This window comes from Drosophila grimshawi, unplaced genomic scaffold, assembly GCF_018153295.1.
Source record: "Drosophila grimshawi isolate 15287-2541.00 unplaced genomic scaffold, ASM1815329v1 contig_44, whole genome shotgun sequence".
NCBI classification, from domain to species: domain Eukaryota; kingdom Metazoa; phylum Arthropoda; class Insecta; order Diptera; family Drosophilidae; genus Drosophila; species Drosophila grimshawi.
In genome coordinates, this window is record NW_025063240.1 from 22,289,849 (window position 1) to 22,305,730 (window position 15,882).

Here is a 15,882-nt window from a genome sequence, read left to right on the forward strand (position 1 = left end):
TTTTAACTAGCTAATACTCTTCACAGATGCTCAGCTTTGAAATCATTAGTTGAAATTATATTGATAAGCTGTTATAATTGTAAATAAAGAAAATCACGGGATCAAATCAGAACAGGAACAGAAAGCTGAGCCAATAGTCTATTTTATTGACATTCAAAATCAATCTTATAGTTGAGCATTCTCTCGTCTAGTTTCTTTCTCTACTTATGTTCAGTTGCAATAACTTTTTTTTGGCTGATGTAAACCGGTAAATTAAAGATGAATTGAAATAATTTTTATTAACTTTCAAAACAATTTTGATGATTACAAAATAGATGCAAGTTAATTAACTGTGATACAATTTTTAAATACCGATTTTTACAAACTTTCAATACTGTGTGAAAATTACAAAAATCAAAAGCGATTAATCATTGAAATATTTGTTGATTTATTTTCGCCAGACTACTTACAAATTAAATGCATTGCTTATGAGCTAATTTTTTTTTGGGAAAAGGGCTGCAAGGATAGCGGAGAGGGAGCAATCACTTTTAAATAAACTGCATCTCCGCTTAGAACTTGAAGCGACGCTGCGGCGGATTGTAACTGTAACCCGGGGCGGAGCTGCTCAGGGGCAGAGCATACGATGGAATTGGTATGTGAAAACTGGGCTGAAAGGCAGACACACGAGGCTCAGCTGGAGCTGGGGGCAAGTACTTCGAATCCGGCTGAGCTGGGGGCAAGTACTGCGTCTCCGGTTGTGCAGGTGGCAGATAGGTTTGCTTGGGCTCAGGTCGTGGAGGCGGTGGGGGCAGACTTGGTGGAATCTTGGGTGGCAAGTACTTCTTCTCTGGCTGAGCTGCGGGCAGATAGACTTTCTCTGGCTTTGGAGGGGGCAGATATTTCACCTCTGGCTGTGCAGGGGGTAGGTATTTCGTGCGTGGCTTCTCTGGTGGCAAATACGATGCCTTGGGCGCCTTCTTTGGTGGCGGTGGTGGTGGTGGTGGCAGCGATGGTGCCACCTTGGGTGGCAAATATTTGGCAGCGGGCTTTTCGGCTGGCAAATACAAGTTGCTTGGTGGCTTCGGTGGTGGCGATGGTGGTGGCGATGGTGGTGGCAGATACTCGGGCTTTGGTGCTGGATAACTGTAGCCACCGCCGCCCGCCCCATTCAGCTGACGCGGCTCATCGAATTGCACATCGATGTGCAGCATGTGGGAACCATGCTGCTGTTGATGGTTATGGTGCGAGTGTGGGTCCTCGTGGTGGTGGTGATGCGAGTGTGTGTCCTCGTGGTGGTGGTGATGCGAGTGCAGATCCTCGTGATGGTGCGAGTGCAGATCCTCGTGATGGTGTGAGTGGGCATCCACGTGGTGGTGAGAATGTGCATCCACGTGCTGGTGCGAGTGTGAATCGTGATGATTGTGATGGCCACCACCGCCACCGCCAAACAAGTGGGAAACGTCAGCACGGCAAATGGCCAAGCAGGCCAAGAAGGCCAAAAGGATGCCCAAGTTTTTCTAATAGATAAAAAACGAGAAAGAGAAAAGAGTTAAGAGTTAAGGGCTCAGCCGAGAAAAGAGAGCTATTTTTTATTAGCTACCATTTTTTTGTGTTGAGTGGGCAACTTGGTTGTGCTGCTGTCCAACTGACAAGCTGAATTAATGCTTTGACCCGTTGACGTTTTGTCTTTTATACGCTGCAGCTCCCAAACACACATGAAAATAATTATTGACTGTCGTTTTTCGTTTGTCGCTTTTCGTTTGTTACCAAAAAGAAATACAAAAGGTTAACACGCATAATTGGCCAGTTTTACACTTTTCTTTTTTGGGTTTTCTTGAACTTGCAGCTGGGCCAGTCCAATTATTGATGGGGTCCACACACACATCTCTTTTTTTCGGGCCGAGCAATTAAACAAAATTAGGTCTGCCACGCACACACATACGCACACACGCGCACACACACACACAAAATGAGTTCATCAATATGCAAAGTATGTATAAAAATAGAAGGAAATTTTCAATTTGATTAACAAATTTTAGTGATTTATTTCAACTTATATAACATGGAAAATTAGGGGACTAGTGAAAAACGGTACAAACAGCATTCCGGGGCAAATAGTCAACAGGTGGGGTTGCTTGGGTGGTGCAGCCTAAAAGTGAAAGGGCTCTGAGGGTGGATCGTAGTGATAGCCCGGCTGTGGTTCGGGCACAATGACAGGTGGCAGATAGGTGGGTGCTGGCGTGGGTGCAGGTGTCGTCGTCGTAGTTGTGGTTGTGATGATGACTGGTGGCAGATAAGTGGGCACTGGTTTCGGCGGTGGCAGATAGGTGGGCGCTGGTGTCGGTGGCGGCGTTGTGGTGGCCTCTATGACAAATGGCACCACAGGCTTGGGATAATCATAGCCATAGCCATGCTCATTCTCCGAGTGCTGCTCCAGCTGCTCAAGTGGTAGATGCGAAACATCCGCAGCGGCCAAAGCCAGCAGGCAACTGACCAAAAAGTAGCTCAACAATGCGTTCTGCAAATAACAAACAAGTTAAGAATGACAGGTCAGCTCAGTTATGGCATATAGAATATATATCTATATAGTATTTAGTCAGTTCAGCACGCACCATGTTACACCTTGAGCTCGAAGACGTTCAATGATTGTCAAATTTCAAAAGCACCTGTTTTTTATAGTCACAATTCTAGACTTGAGCGACAAGACACAAGACACAATACATTTTGTGTTGTCCATGTCCATGGACAACATTATTATTTAAATCGATATGCTGCTACTCAATTATTATATTGTATATTATATTATATTGTATATTATGTACATGCACAAATTGGGTATTCTTTGTATCTGTATCTGTTTCTGTATCTACATACGTATGTCTATCTGCATATGTATCGGTATTTTGTTGTTGTTGAGTCATTATGCATTATTTACGTTTTGGGGGCCTGCGTCGGTGATGTTGTACCCTTTAAGAATGACCAAATTGGGTGTGTTGAATGCATGCATACCTATGTAACATTGTGCAGAAAATAGTTTTGTTCTTATTAGATACATATATATTCTTGATCAGTCAAGATCGAGACAGAGATACCTGTTGACGTTAGCTAAAGTAATGTGATATCTATTGAGCCTTTCCTTTCCATGGAATACTACATATTTTCTGGTTGAAACGACATATTCAGCAATGATGTCTATTGAGGAATTCTCGACAGATTCAGTAGTTGGCTTCTTAGTCTATTCACAATGTTCATGCCCATAAATAATACTTGATTAAATTGTTTTTGCTTATAGCTACCCAATAGATATTTGGCAGTTTGATATATGTGAAATGTTGTGCCTCTGCCGATATCGATTGCTGGTGGTGTCTCTCCTCGTTACTCAATTATAAGTTGAGCCACAATTGGCGATTTTATATATTTCAACTAGCTTAATTTTCTTTTATAGGGCAACTTCCAGTCGAGGTCGCTCGACTAGATTTAAATAGTTTAAAATAAATGCTTTTGTGTAGCATCTTAACGGCTTTTAACATAAATGCTCGTGAGCATATTTCCATCAGCAGCGACTCAACGTCATAAAGAGTCTGAATTCTTGTTGCCATTGTTGTTAATGCGTGCTATTGTTGTTGCTTGTGCTTCCGAGCTGTGGCTAAAGACACAGATACGGATACAGATACAGATACAGATACAGAGATACAGCTATAGATACAGAGATTCAGTTCCGCCGCTGGTTGCGTTGTAAGCGCACTGCGCTGTCTATCTGTCATAAATCATTTGAGTTCATTTATAATAATTACGCTGCGTCGCTCAAGAAGTTGGATTGGTCAAGATTTCATGGCCCCAGCAAAACAATGAAGTTGTCTCTCTTTATTTATTTGCTGTATGTATATGGCACTTAAAGCTTGCGGAAGCGTTTGCGGATCAAACGCGTACTTAAGACACCCATCAAAAGTCCGCTACCTATTTAAATAGCACACCTACATATTATTGTAGGGCGACATAAGCTGCCTTAAACTGAGCGACACTTTGCGCAAAGCTCCACTAATTAGAATTTAGAAGTCACGAATCATTTAATAACAACAGAGATCGCAGATCGGAGATCTCATTTTTTTTAGATAGTCTAAAGCAGTCAAAGCTGCTCGGCTGGCATCTTGTCTTGTGTTTCAACAATCACTTTTCATTTTTCTTGTTTTCTTATCGTCGTTGCTTGTTGGCTAATTAATGCGGGTTGTTGAACCGCCAGCGGCTTTGATCGATTACCAAAAAAAGAAGAAGCAACACTAATAAAATTGATTTTAAATTTGAGTTTTTGTGCTGCTCGCATTTAGTCACAACATTTTTTTGCGTAATTTATGTAAATCATTTTAATTAATTGCACACAACCCACAAAATATATTCATAGGCTGACAAGTGTTTAAAACGTTTGCGAAATTGTCAGATTCTTAACTCAAAATGTGTTCATATATGGCATGAGCAAATACAAATACAGACTGCTTAAAGCGTTATGTGTTTATTAGAATACAATATAAATAAATAAATATATATCAATATTGTCCACCGTGGTTATCATTCTAAGCGATTGTCAAGGCAAGCTGAAGCCCTTGTAGCCGTTTGGTTGGCGAAAGGTTAACTACAGAAGCTATGATTATAGTTATTCAATATGTATTGCAAGAATTGAGAAAATGCAAAAAAACCCCAAATAAAACCAAAAATTTTTAAACGTTACTGATAAGGAAAGTAGTAATAATTATATTATTTATCAACTGTACAAATTTCATCAAGCATTCAACAGTTGTCTTCAGGGTATCTACTAGTCGGGCATTCTAACTTTTGTTGTTTTTATTGTGATTGAACTTTGGTACAAAGAAATTTATAGGTATATAAATTAATAAAGGTTTAACGCTCGATGAAGCGTCTGCTCGGCACACGATAGGCATAGCCATGACCCTTAGATGAGGCATAGGCAGCGCTATCATGGCTGGCAGCCACCACCTCGGGCAGATCCTCGGCCAGACCCAGTTCCGCATCGGAGGGTGCAACGGGTATGGCGTCCTGGGGAAACTCATCACCAGTGGGAAATTCATTGTTCAGCTCCAGCTGCAGCTCATGGACCTTGGGCACATCGTACACAAACCCATTGCCCGACCGAACCAGTTGCGAAACATCGGCCAAAACACAATGCTGCAGACAAAGTGCCGCCAGCAGCGACCAAAACAACAAACGCTAAGAGCCAAAAAAAATATGTTGTACAAATATTAATAGTAATATTATTAAAAGTAGTATTTTTTTTTTTACCATTTTATTAACTGGTATGTTGGAGGGGTGGGGGTATGCTACAATCTGAAAGAATAAATAAACGTTTTATCGCTTCCAGCAACGGGTCTGACGCGAATGCAGTCAGCGTTGTGGAGACTCAAACTATTTATACTTCTAAATATCGAGCGTGTTTTTCGCTCAGTTTATTAATTGTGCCGTTTGCTTTGGATGCTGCTGCTGTTCAGCTGCTGCTGTTTCTTTGTCAGATTGCGATAGTTGTAGCGGCCCTAGATAAACAAGCAATCACTAAAAAAAAAAAACAAAAATAGTCAGCTCGTGTATGATGTTTGGGGCCATCCAATCGAATTGATTCGATTTGAAAAAGTATGCGCCTCATTGTCAAGGTCGAGACTTGTTTGGCTTGATGTGGGGTCAAGTGTCAGTGCGTTCGTTTCTTGGGTCTCCTCTCTGCTCTGCTCGGCTCTTCTCTTGCCTTCTCTATCTGTCTCTCTCTCTATCTATTGATTCTATGCACGAGTATTGAAACTGCCTACTTAAGCAGCAGCAGCTTCATCATCTTGTCGCAAAGCTAGAATCAATTCAAATTTGAATCATTCAGTCAACAGCTTGAGCACATTTCCGTTTCATTGTGGCTTTATTGTCAATCGATTTTAGATCGTAGTCGATTTGTCTCTGTCAGCTTTGGACACTTTTGCATCTCATCACAGCTCAACGTGCTGACAGCCCTGAACAGAGATCACATCTCAAAATATTGACCCAAGAGAGATCCAAAAGTCGAACAACCTCCCAGCTGTCCCCATCTAAAGCAAATAAAAGCGTTTCAACATTTCGACAGCGAGTCGAGTCAAACTTTTGATCTTTGACTTTGACTTCTCGGTGAGTTAGGCTGCTCTTCTCTTTATCTCTCTCTGCCTCTTCATCTATCTTTCTCACTCTCCCGCTGGCAGCTTTGATCTTTTTTTCCAATCGTAATTCTTTTCTTGCCTGTTAGTTTCTTGGTCAATACACAAATATACAGACTTGACCACCTTTTGCTTAAGGTTATTGGTTTGTTAATGGGCTAGATTTATTGAGGTTTTTGTAGCATACTTTTAGACTTTTTATAGTTGTCAAAGTTCCATAGTATATAAAGGGGCGATACTGATAACTTATTCAACCGATAGAGAGCGCTTTGATAGACTACAGCTGAGAATTACACATATTTCGTGCAACAATTATTTAAAATCTTATTTTTATTGTTCTAGCAAGTAGTCTTATTCTAGTATATGTTATTATTCAATATGAACATAGTACTAACCGATACATTATAAAGTAATACGACACATGTGCAACTGAACTATGTTAAGTGAAGGAATCTTATAAGAACAAATAAGGAGTTGCGAGCATTAAATCTCATTCCTTGGTGAACATGCATCCATTAATGTTATTATTAAGGAATACATATGTATATATAAGCATAAAAGCAAGATGTTTACTAGTTTTCTAGATACTCACAAGACACAAAAGACTTACTCTGTAGGACCTTTGCACTTGCTAGATATATTTTTTTATAATTTTCGAGAATATATATTACTTATTTTTCTTAACTTTGCAAAATATTTTCCCCATTTTGGCCATTCCATTTTCATCGCTCCCCCAATTGCAAATATCGAATAAATCGTTTTATTATGTTTCGTTTTTATTTGTTTCTAGTGACTTCTCATTCGAAAAAAGCATTTAATACTAGAGGAGAATAGTTTCTAATTAAAACAAGCATTTCTTAAAAATCGAAAGAAGGCTGAGGGTCGTTGGGGTAGCTGTAGTCCTGGTGGCCATGATGGACAGGCTCTGGCTGACGGTAGACGGGAGCGGGCTTGTGGACAACAGGAGCTGGTTGGTAGACAGGCGCTGGCTTGTGGACAACTGGAGCTGGCTGGTAGACTGGAGCTGGCTTGTGGACAACTGGAGCTGGCTGGTAGACTGGAGCAGGCTTGTGGACAACTGGGGGCAAGTACTCCTTAACAACAACTGGAGCAGGCTTGTGGACAACAGGAGCTGGGTGGTAGACAGGCGCTGGCTTGTGGACAACTGGAGCTGGCTGGTAGACTGGAGCAGGCTTGTGGACAACGGGAGCTGGCTTGTGAACAACTGGGGGCAAGTACTCCTTAACAACAACTGGAGCAGGCTTGTGGACAACAGGAGCTGGGTGGTAGACTGGAGCAGGTTTGTGGACAACGGGAGCTGGCTGGTAGACTGGAGCGGGCTTGTGGACAACGGGAGCTGGCTTGTGAACAACTGGGGGCAAGTACTCCTTAACGACAACTGGAGCAGGCTTGTGGACTACAGGAGCTGGGTGGTAGACTGGAGCAGGCTTGTGGACAACAGGAGCTGGCTGGTACACTGGAGCGGGCTTGTGGACAACTGGGGGCAGGTATTCCTGTTTAGGTTCGAATTTGACGGAGGGCTTGCCGTAATGGTAGCCATCTTCCTTCAGAGTTCCAGCAGCCTCATGGACAACAGGAGCGGGTGCGTGGTAGACTGGAGCGGGTGCGTGGTAGACTGGAGCTGGTGCGTGGTAGACTGGAGCGGGCGCATGATGGACCACTGGAGCTGGTGCGTGGTGAACCACTGGAGCGGGTGCATGATGGACCACTGGAGCTGGTGCATGATGGACTACTGGAGCGGGTGCATGGTAAACTGGAGCGGGTGCATGATGGACCACTGGAGCGGGTGCATGATGGACCACTGGAGCGGGTGCGTGGTGAACTGGAGCGGGTGCAGACGCATGGTATTGGGGCACATCGATGACAAACTGCTTGGCAGGCTGCTGATAATGGTAGCCATCCTCCTTCAGAGTTCCAGCAGCCACATGGGCAACAGGAGCGGGTGCGTGGTAGACTGGAGCTGGTGCATGATGAACCACTGGAGCAGGTGCATGGTAAACTGGAGCGGGTGCATGATGGACCACTGGAGCAGGTGCGTGGTAAACTGGAGCGGGTGCATGATGAACTACGGGAGCGGGTGCGTGGTAGACTGGAGCTGGTGCAGACTCATGGTATTGCTGCACTTCGAACTGCTTGGCAGGCTGCTGATAATGATATCCATCATCCTGCAGGTTATCGCTGTGCGAGAACAGATGGGAAACATCAGCGCTGACGGCTGCCACCAAAGCGAGGGCGATCAGGAGTTTCTGCAGAACGAGAGCAATCGATTGGGATTTATGATGGGGATTGGTATTGGGATGGGGATTGGGATTGATTTATTAGCACAATTCACACTTGGCAAGGTAATTCAATAGTCCTAAAAATCACATTTGACAGCTGATATCAAGCAAATATGTTTGCTTCACATTTAGTTTGGTTTTACATTCCATTTTTTTATTATTGCTTTTTTCACAGCTCAGTTATCCTCTTGTATTATTTGCACAGTGTTTTGTATATTTTATTTTATGTTTATTTAGTTTTTTGTATTTGTTGCTTACCATTTTGCTCAGCTTGAAATTCACAACACGAAGGTTGAAATATTACTGTGTTGCTGCTGAAGAGTACGACATTATATATACGACGTCGTCGTCGTCGGCGTTGTCGCTTCAGGACCGCTTCAACAATCCAAAATATGATTTTCGGCAAAAGCAGGCAGAATCTTCTCGACAACAACAATAGTAAAATAGCCGTCATCGATTAGCGGTTGCCGAGTCAAAAAAAAATTAACCGAACCTGATTGGGTTGGATAACTAACCGGCTATGACAACAGAATCGACACCCATAATTTTATTATGAATTCTGTTCACTCTTTTGGGTAGATCCCAAAGCGTTTTAGATTTAAGCACAATGAAATACCGAGATGATAGCCAGTCAAATTGAATAACTAAAAACTACAAAACTGCTTAAGAAAGTTTCGCATAAGCGAATAAGCGAATACTCTTTTGAATAATCAAGTCCGAAATCCTTCAATAATTCTGCTTTTTGTTCTAATATGCCCCAAATTCTAGTGTATATTGTATAGAAAACTGCATAAGGAAATAATCAGCTAACTTATTAAATATTTTATAGAAGAATATCGACTCCATAAATGTATCATGCATATATGGAGCTGATGTTCCTGTTAGAACAACAACGTCCCAATCTTATTTTTGAACAGAGAAGCTCATTATTAAAAAAAAAAAACTGGTGTGACAGGCTTATCACATAAAATATATGGCATTTTATGGTTATGAAATGAAATAGCAAATCGATCTAAATGAATACATGTTTTATTTATGAGAACCCATTGAATATTAAATCCACAGAATTTGTATGATTTACAAGTCTGATAGACTGTACTCAGATACTCTACACTCCGAGACAGGGTCATCCTCAATTACTCAGAGGCAACAAGTCCAGAGACGACAGTTGCAAATCTGGTTGCAACCTTCGCATGTAAAACACTGGGTCACATACATATGTAGGTGTGCATGTGTGCGTGTGTGTGTGTGTGTGTGTGTGAGGTGTGAAACCAGTTTGAAAGGAAGAAGGGCTCAGTGGTGACCTTTAATTCTGGACATTCCACATTTGAACTAGAGGATTGGCATTCTGGTCCAGCTGTCGACTCTTGAACAGCAGTGGTATGCAAACATTAATATGAATACTAGTTGTTGCTTATCAATAAAGACAAAAAAAAAACTTTGAACGTTGATTTGTTGGTTAGCACGCAATTAACTCAACTTAAAACTGGCCTCGCCAAAAAGAAAAATAAAAAATTTTAAGATACTTGGGATCATGGTATTTGTGTGTTGTAGTCGATCAAGCTGTAGCTTAATGTTGAGATCACTGACGCAGGCATAATCTAATCAAGCTCCACTCAATGCTAAGCGAGCATTGAACTAAGGCACTTTATCAAATAAAAAGCACATCCATACGTATTCTATTGATATTTATATATGCTTAATTAAAATGATCTAAAGATTGTTCTGCTTCCAATTAATAAGGGATTCGTTTTTTGTCTCCAATTCTGTAACAAAAATAGATCTTTTTAGCATACATAAATTTTGTTTAATTTTGATCAAAATTCGGGTAGTTTTTAACAAAGTACCATAATCAACAAGTTGCTGATTTGCTTTTTGAAAAATATACCTCGTAGCTTGTAATTGAGAAAGGGTATTTTAGAAATGCTGAATTTTATGTGGGGCTATAAAATATTTGGTGCTTTATAGGGTGTCAATTATGAATGAACACTCATTCCTTAAAAAATGTTGAATTTCAATTCCGGTTCTGAAATTTTTAATCCGAAAAGTTATGGTTCTGATTACGGCTTGGTAGAGTGATATACTTGTAGACATAACTCCATTCAAATATAACCAAATCTAAATATATATATTTTTTTTTTGGTTTTTTTTGGGTGACATTTTTATTTAATTTTTGAAAAATAAACCAACCTTTTACAGGGTATCACATGCTCAAATTATTTATTTTATAATTCTATTTTTGTGAGCTTATGCAAAATACAAATGTGTGTTGGTTCTAGGCTCAACATAGAACGCGTTCTAGGCGGGTCTTCACCGTTCACAATTTTTTTGGCTTAAAATTATATGAATTAAAATAAATGTGTCTTTAACTGGTTTTCATCGGCAATTCGTCAGCAGTCAACAGCTCAACTTAAAATGTTTCTTCATTTAACTGTTTTTCTTTTGTTTTTCTTTTATTGATCGGGAATTTGAATAAAGTCTTAATGTTATTAAAAATATTTCAAAGTAGTTTGAATTGAGTTTTTTTTGTTTTAGTTTTCCTATATATGAAATCTGATATTAAAGGTAATTGAATTACCTTTCCAACAAGTATAAAGGCTAACAAAGTACTACAACAGAATAATGCTTCGTATTTATATACTTTGGTCATTCTTTTACAAATAATATTCCCATTTAATGTGTACCTATCTCTCTGTAAAAATATTATAATCTTTCACATGGTATCAGATGATCAAATTTTTTAGTTTTGTGAGCTTATGTAAATACAAGAGTTGGGCTTATTCTTGGCTCAACATAGAACACGTTCTGTGTGGGTCTTCCCCGCCACCTCACAATATCGAAAACCAAAATATTAAAATTTCAGCGAAGCAACTATTTTTTTGTACTACGTGGCAGAACAATAAATATGCCCGCGTCTGACTGGTTTTCATCGGTAATCCGTCAGCAGTTGCGACCGTTAGTCGTTGCGTGGTAAATGTGATTCTCAATGACCCTGAGGGGCATCTTACTCATCATCATCGTCATCATCACAGCAGCAACAGAATGATCAGTAGATTCATTCACTTTTGCTTTCTGAGACTGCAATCTTGATTGACCAGCTGATCTACAACTATCAATTTACAACTATCAGGAGCCGTTATCTAACTGTATTAATTTCAGCCAAGTTTCCGGCATTTAAATGGAAGTCAAATCTAGATTATGTTCCATATACAAATTAGCTGCGATTACTTCATCGCATAAGAGCGAGAATTTAAAAAAATATCGCATTTTAATTAGAGATTAAATGCTAAAAAAAACATTTAAGAAGAGAGGAACGCTAAACGAGTTTGAATCTCTTAGCCATAAATAAATATAATGATAAGAACACATAAGAGTATAATTATTTATGGGTTTGCCAATTGCAAAAATTAGAGGAGTTGGTGCGATATTTATGCATATATATATATATTTTTAATTAATTACATTTTATTTATATATTTATATCTATATCTAAAATACTTATTGCTTGTTGTCAGAAACTGAAATAAGCTGAATTGTCCAAAAATCGCCCAAAAAACCAAACAAAACCAAGCTAGAATAATCGAAAATCAAAAACAAGTAAGAGTGCTCCACTCGAGAGGAGAGAGCCCGACTAGTAAATACCCTGCACCCAAGTGCCGATTGTTTTTAACGTAATCGGTAATCGATTCATACCTAGATTAGAGAGAAGGGAAAAATCAACTTTGTTCAGATAGGGTATATGAGAACTTTCATGCGAAAGTAAGAGCTGGAATATGCATACATAAAATGTTGATAAATAATGAAATCAATGGGTCCATCTCTCCGTCTTATAAATTTAACACCTTATACGCATTTTTTTTTTTTGGAAAGAGGATATTAATATACAGCATATAAAATATAAATTCAATGCAACCGGTTCTATTAGTTTTTGTGAATTTTTAAACATTAAATGAACATTAATTTATCCCACATGGAATTAGATTAGAATATATTCTTGTTCTGTTTGTCTAATTTGGTGACAATCGGCAGGGTTCAATAAGAATGTTGTCGATATCACAAAACGTGCAAATCCGCTTGCTGAAGAAACTAGCCAACTAATTTGCCAACTACCATTTGAAATACAAATATAAAAAATTAAATTCACTTTTGAAAATAAACAAATAAAATGCCACACATGCCAACAATGATTTAATCTTCACAAAAATAGAAGAAACAACAACAACGACTCAAGCTGAATAATGATCATTATTTGAGAATATTACGCATACGCCGCGTGCGTCGAGATTAGCATAAACTTAAACTCTGCACATAACTGTCACTTAACATAGGTGGTTTGTGTCCATGCTGAGTATGTTAACTGCTCTCAACTGGTTTTGAATTTATTTAGTTTCGCTTACCGATTAATTTTGTACAATTGATGAGACAACCATTAAATTTATTGATTGGATTGTGAAGCACAAAGTGAGAGAATATTAATATGGCAATAAATATATTTACTGTTATTGATTGATGATTAAAAATTAACTTGTTACCTTCAGCTACCAAAAACATCTGTGTTCGACATTCATTACATATTCCCTTTATATATATGTTGAGCAGCGTTCAGCTGTCAAAAATCTCTATTTCTGACAATTATTACATATTCCATATTTACATTTATTTATATCACAATATAAATATATAAATCCGACATTTATTACATATTCCATATATACATTTGTTTATAAGCCAATATATATATACATAGGTTTATAAATCCTAAGCCACTAATTCTTGTTCGTAAAACTTTTAAATTTCATTGTTTTTAAAAAGTTAAATAAAATATTTTTAATATCAAGTTTCTATATATAAAAAGAACCAAGCAAATTAATTTAACTCAAACCACTTTGTTGGTGCACTAAACATTTTGAACCATTCCTCTTATCGTACAGAAACAATAACGCTTCATTAAAGCTGATTAGCACATTCCTATATGTAAATATAAACATTATATTTATTATTTATTGATTAATAAAACACTAATAGTTTTCTGGAGTTTATTTCTTGACTTTTTAATGGTAATCTAGGCGATTTACTGTGTAGCAAATTTCACAGTTTTCCTTTAATGATTGCCCATACATTTTCCACAGGAAAAATGAATGTAGGCCGTCCTTCCATCCATATCATTCTCTTGAAGCCAATTTTTGGCTGATTCCACGGAGTGTAGAAATAAATCAGTCACAAGCCTAGATCATACGTAGTTGCCACCACAACTGAGTTTGTGTACGTGCCACACGTAGTTGCCGCCTTAAACCGCTGACAATTCTGCTCATTCCACAAAATGTTGCCTCAGTAAAATGTTAACTGGTTTGCGGTTTTACCCATGCACACAACACAAAACTACATTCAAATGCTAATCCGCGATTAACAAAAGGAAAAAATAATAATAATAAACAGTTCTTTAAATGCAGATCCATTTCAAGTTTTATTAGCATATTTTAACCAAAAGCAGCAAACAAATAAAGAGAAAAGAGAAACAGTCAAAAACGGTCATTATATATATAGAATTTAGTCAGCATTATCGCTGACCATCTGCAAAAAAAAAAAAAAACAACCCAAGGAAAAAAAAGACAATAACCTTTTCGAGGCGGGCACAGCTGCAACAATGCTTATATGAATACACTCGGAACTTGAACTTCAATCATGTTCCTCAAGCGCCAGTCATTAAACTCTTAGCTAATTAATCAAGCGTTCGAATTATATGCTACCACGATTTGTTTTTGAACTTAACTTGCTATATGGCCTATATCTATTTATAAATATATATATATATATATATATACACATATACTAATCCCTGTTATCAAATAATCTAATTATAATATTAAATTAAATACGGTGCAGTATCGGTGTATCAGGTTTTAATGTATGAATATTCATATATATAGCCATTATCTCTGTTACGTACGACATCATAGAATGAGTGAGAATTAAAGAAGCTTTTTTGTTAATTGACCAACACACAGTTTTGCGTACGGCAAATGAACGGATTGGCAAAGCACTGATTAATGATATATGCACTGCTTCTGTTCCGCGACGAGTCGTATAAAAGTTGAGTTCCCCACTGATTATTAGTTATTGTACGAGACTTGTCGTCACAACAGCATCCCAAATGGTAAATAATTAGCTCTGTGGAATAAATTCTTGCTATTCTAGTTGTTATCGTTTGCTGATCTCATCTAATCCTTACAGAAATACTTTGTCGTCGTTTTGGCCTTGGTGGGCTGTGTGGCTGCTGATGCCGGCTACAATTATCCAGCACCTCAGGTGCATCATCATGTAGCTGCTCCAGCTGCAGTTCATCATCATGCGGCCGCCTCGGCTCCAGTTCAGCATTTTGCTGCTGCCTCTGCTCCCGTTAAGACCTTCGCACCAGCTCCAGCTCCAGTTCAGCACTTTGCTGAAGCCTCGGCTCCCTCGCATTCATTTGCTGCTGCTCCAGCTGAAACTCATCATTTTGCTGCCTCGGCTCCCGTTCAGTCGTTTGCCGCTGCTCCAGCTCCTTCTCACTCCTTCGCCCCTGCTCCTGCTCCAGTTCATCACTTTGCCGCAGCTTCCGCTCCGGCCCCATCCTTTACAGCTGCCGCATCAGCTCCAGCTCCAGTTCGCTCTTATATTCCACCTGTTGCTCATCATGCTCCTGCACCCGTTCATCATGCTCCTGCTCCTGTTCATCATGCTCCTGGACCTGTTCATCATGCTCCTGCACCCGTTTATCATGCTCCTGCACCAGTTCATCATGCTGCCCCCGTTCATCATGCCGCTCCTGCTACCCAAGTGCATCATCATCATGCTGCCGCTTCGGCACCCGTGCAATCCTTTGCCCCTGCTCCAGTTCAACATTCCTTTACTGCTGCTGCATCTGCTCCGGCGCCGGTTCGTTCGTATGTTCCACCAGCTCCAGTTCATCATCACATTGCCGCCGCCTCAGCTCCTGTGCAATCTTTCGCTGCTCCAGCTGCACCAGCTGCACCCGCTTTCAACTTCCAAAGCCCGGCCTCCGATGACACCTACGAAGAAGCTGCCTCAGCCCCAGCTGCCTCCACAGCTCACAACGGATACGAGTACAGGGTTGTCCGTCGTCGCGTCTACAGACGTCGCTTCTAAACGATTTGTTGCCGACACTTGAAAGAATTTTATATGCAATAAATACTTCAAATTGAGTATAAACTTTGCCTTCTATTCACTATGGTTAATGGCTAATCTAATGGACAACATAATAATGCAAAAGATAATTAAAACAAATTATTCCATATGGAAATTATCTTAAATTTGACCAAACAATATGGCCTTGTGGCAATTTATAAGCGATAAAAACCATAACAACACTATAAACTCAAACTTCTAGTCAATGTGATTTTGAATATAAGAGAAAGAACTGCTTTTCA

General features: G+C 39.4%; 5 protein-coding genes across 5 annotated transcripts; 1 reads left to right on the forward strand and 4 right to left on the reverse strand.

Annotated features, from left to right (window-relative positions):
- Window positions 1-548: 548 nt before the first annotated feature.
- On the reverse strand, window positions 549-1,696 carry LOC6558472 (proline-rich extensin-like protein EPR1). Its single transcript, XM_001983235.2, has 2 exons — window positions 1,580-1,696; window positions 549-1,496 (listed from the first exon to the last, which is right to left on the reverse strand). Exons 1-2 carry the CDS (start codon window positions 1,694-1,696, stop codon window positions 549-551), a joined length of 1,065 nt encoding a protein of 354 aa, XP_001983271.2.
- A 432-nt stretch (window positions 1,697-2,128) lies between these two features.
- On the reverse strand, window positions 2,129-2,986 carry LOC6557810 (extensin). Its single transcript, XM_032743001.1, has 2 exons — window positions 2,915-2,986; window positions 2,129-2,497 (listed from the first exon to the last, which is right to left on the reverse strand). Exons 1-2 carry the CDS (start codon window positions 2,984-2,986, stop codon window positions 2,129-2,131), a joined length of 441 nt encoding a protein of 146 aa, XP_032598892.1.
- A 1,812-nt stretch (window positions 2,987-4,798) lies between these two features.
- LOC6557758 lies at window positions 4,799-5,319 on the reverse strand. The gene is made up of 2 exons (XM_001983233.2): window positions 5,272-5,319; window positions 4,799-5,199 (listed from the first exon to the last, which is right to left on the reverse strand). The coding sequence occupies exons 1-2, from the start codon at window positions 5,272-5,274 to the stop codon at window positions 4,873-4,875; spliced, it is 330 nt and encodes a 109-aa protein (XP_001983269.1). The 5' UTR covers window positions 5,275-5,319; the 3' UTR covers window positions 4,799-4,872.
- Window positions 5,320-7,012: 1,693 nt separating this feature from the next.
- On the reverse strand, window positions 7,013-10,549 carry LOC6557669 (extensin-1). Its single transcript, XM_032742997.1, has 2 exons — window positions 10,520-10,549; window positions 7,013-8,422 (listed from the first exon to the last, which is right to left on the reverse strand). Exons 1-2 carry the CDS (start codon window positions 10,547-10,549, stop codon window positions 7,013-7,015), a joined length of 1,440 nt encoding a protein of 479 aa, XP_032598888.1.
- Window positions 10,550-13,589: 3,040 nt separating this feature from the next.
- LOC6558053 (skin secretory protein xP2) lies at window positions 13,590-15,634 on the forward strand. The gene is made up of 2 exons (XM_032742996.1): window positions 13,590-13,595; window positions 14,687-15,634. The coding sequence occupies exons 1-2, from the start codon at window positions 13,590-13,592 to the stop codon at window positions 15,599-15,601; spliced, it is 921 nt and encodes a 306-aa protein (XP_032598887.1). The 3' UTR covers window positions 15,602-15,634.
- The last annotated feature ends 248 nt before the right edge of the window (window positions 15,635-15,882 follow it).

Excerpts from the sequence above, each read along its gene's own strand:
- LOC6557810 (XM_032743001.1), bottom strand. The coding sequence starts at position 2,986 with ATGCATGCATTCAACACACCCAATTTGGTCATTCTTAAAGGGTACAAC. Across the intron at positions 2,498-2,914 it reads CCGACGCAGGCCCCCAAAAC|AACGCATTGTTGAGCTACTT; the intron begins GTAAATAATGCA and ends TGTTATTTGCAG.
- LOC6558472 (XM_001983235.2), bottom strand. The coding sequence starts at position 1,696 with ATGTGTGTTTGGGAGCTGCAGCGTATAAAAGACAAAACGTCAACGGGT. Across the intron at positions 1,497-1,579 it reads CCACTCAACACAAAAAAATG|AAAAACTTGGGCATCCTTTT; the intron begins GTAGCTAATAAA and ends TTTATCTATTAG.
- LOC6557669 (XM_032742997.1), bottom strand. The coding sequence starts at position 10,549 with ATGTCTACAAGTATATCACTCTACCAAGCC. Across the intron at positions 8,423-10,519 it reads GTATATCACTCTACCAAGCC|AAACTCCTGATCGCCCTCGC; the intron begins GTAATCAGAACC and ends CTCGTTCTGCAG.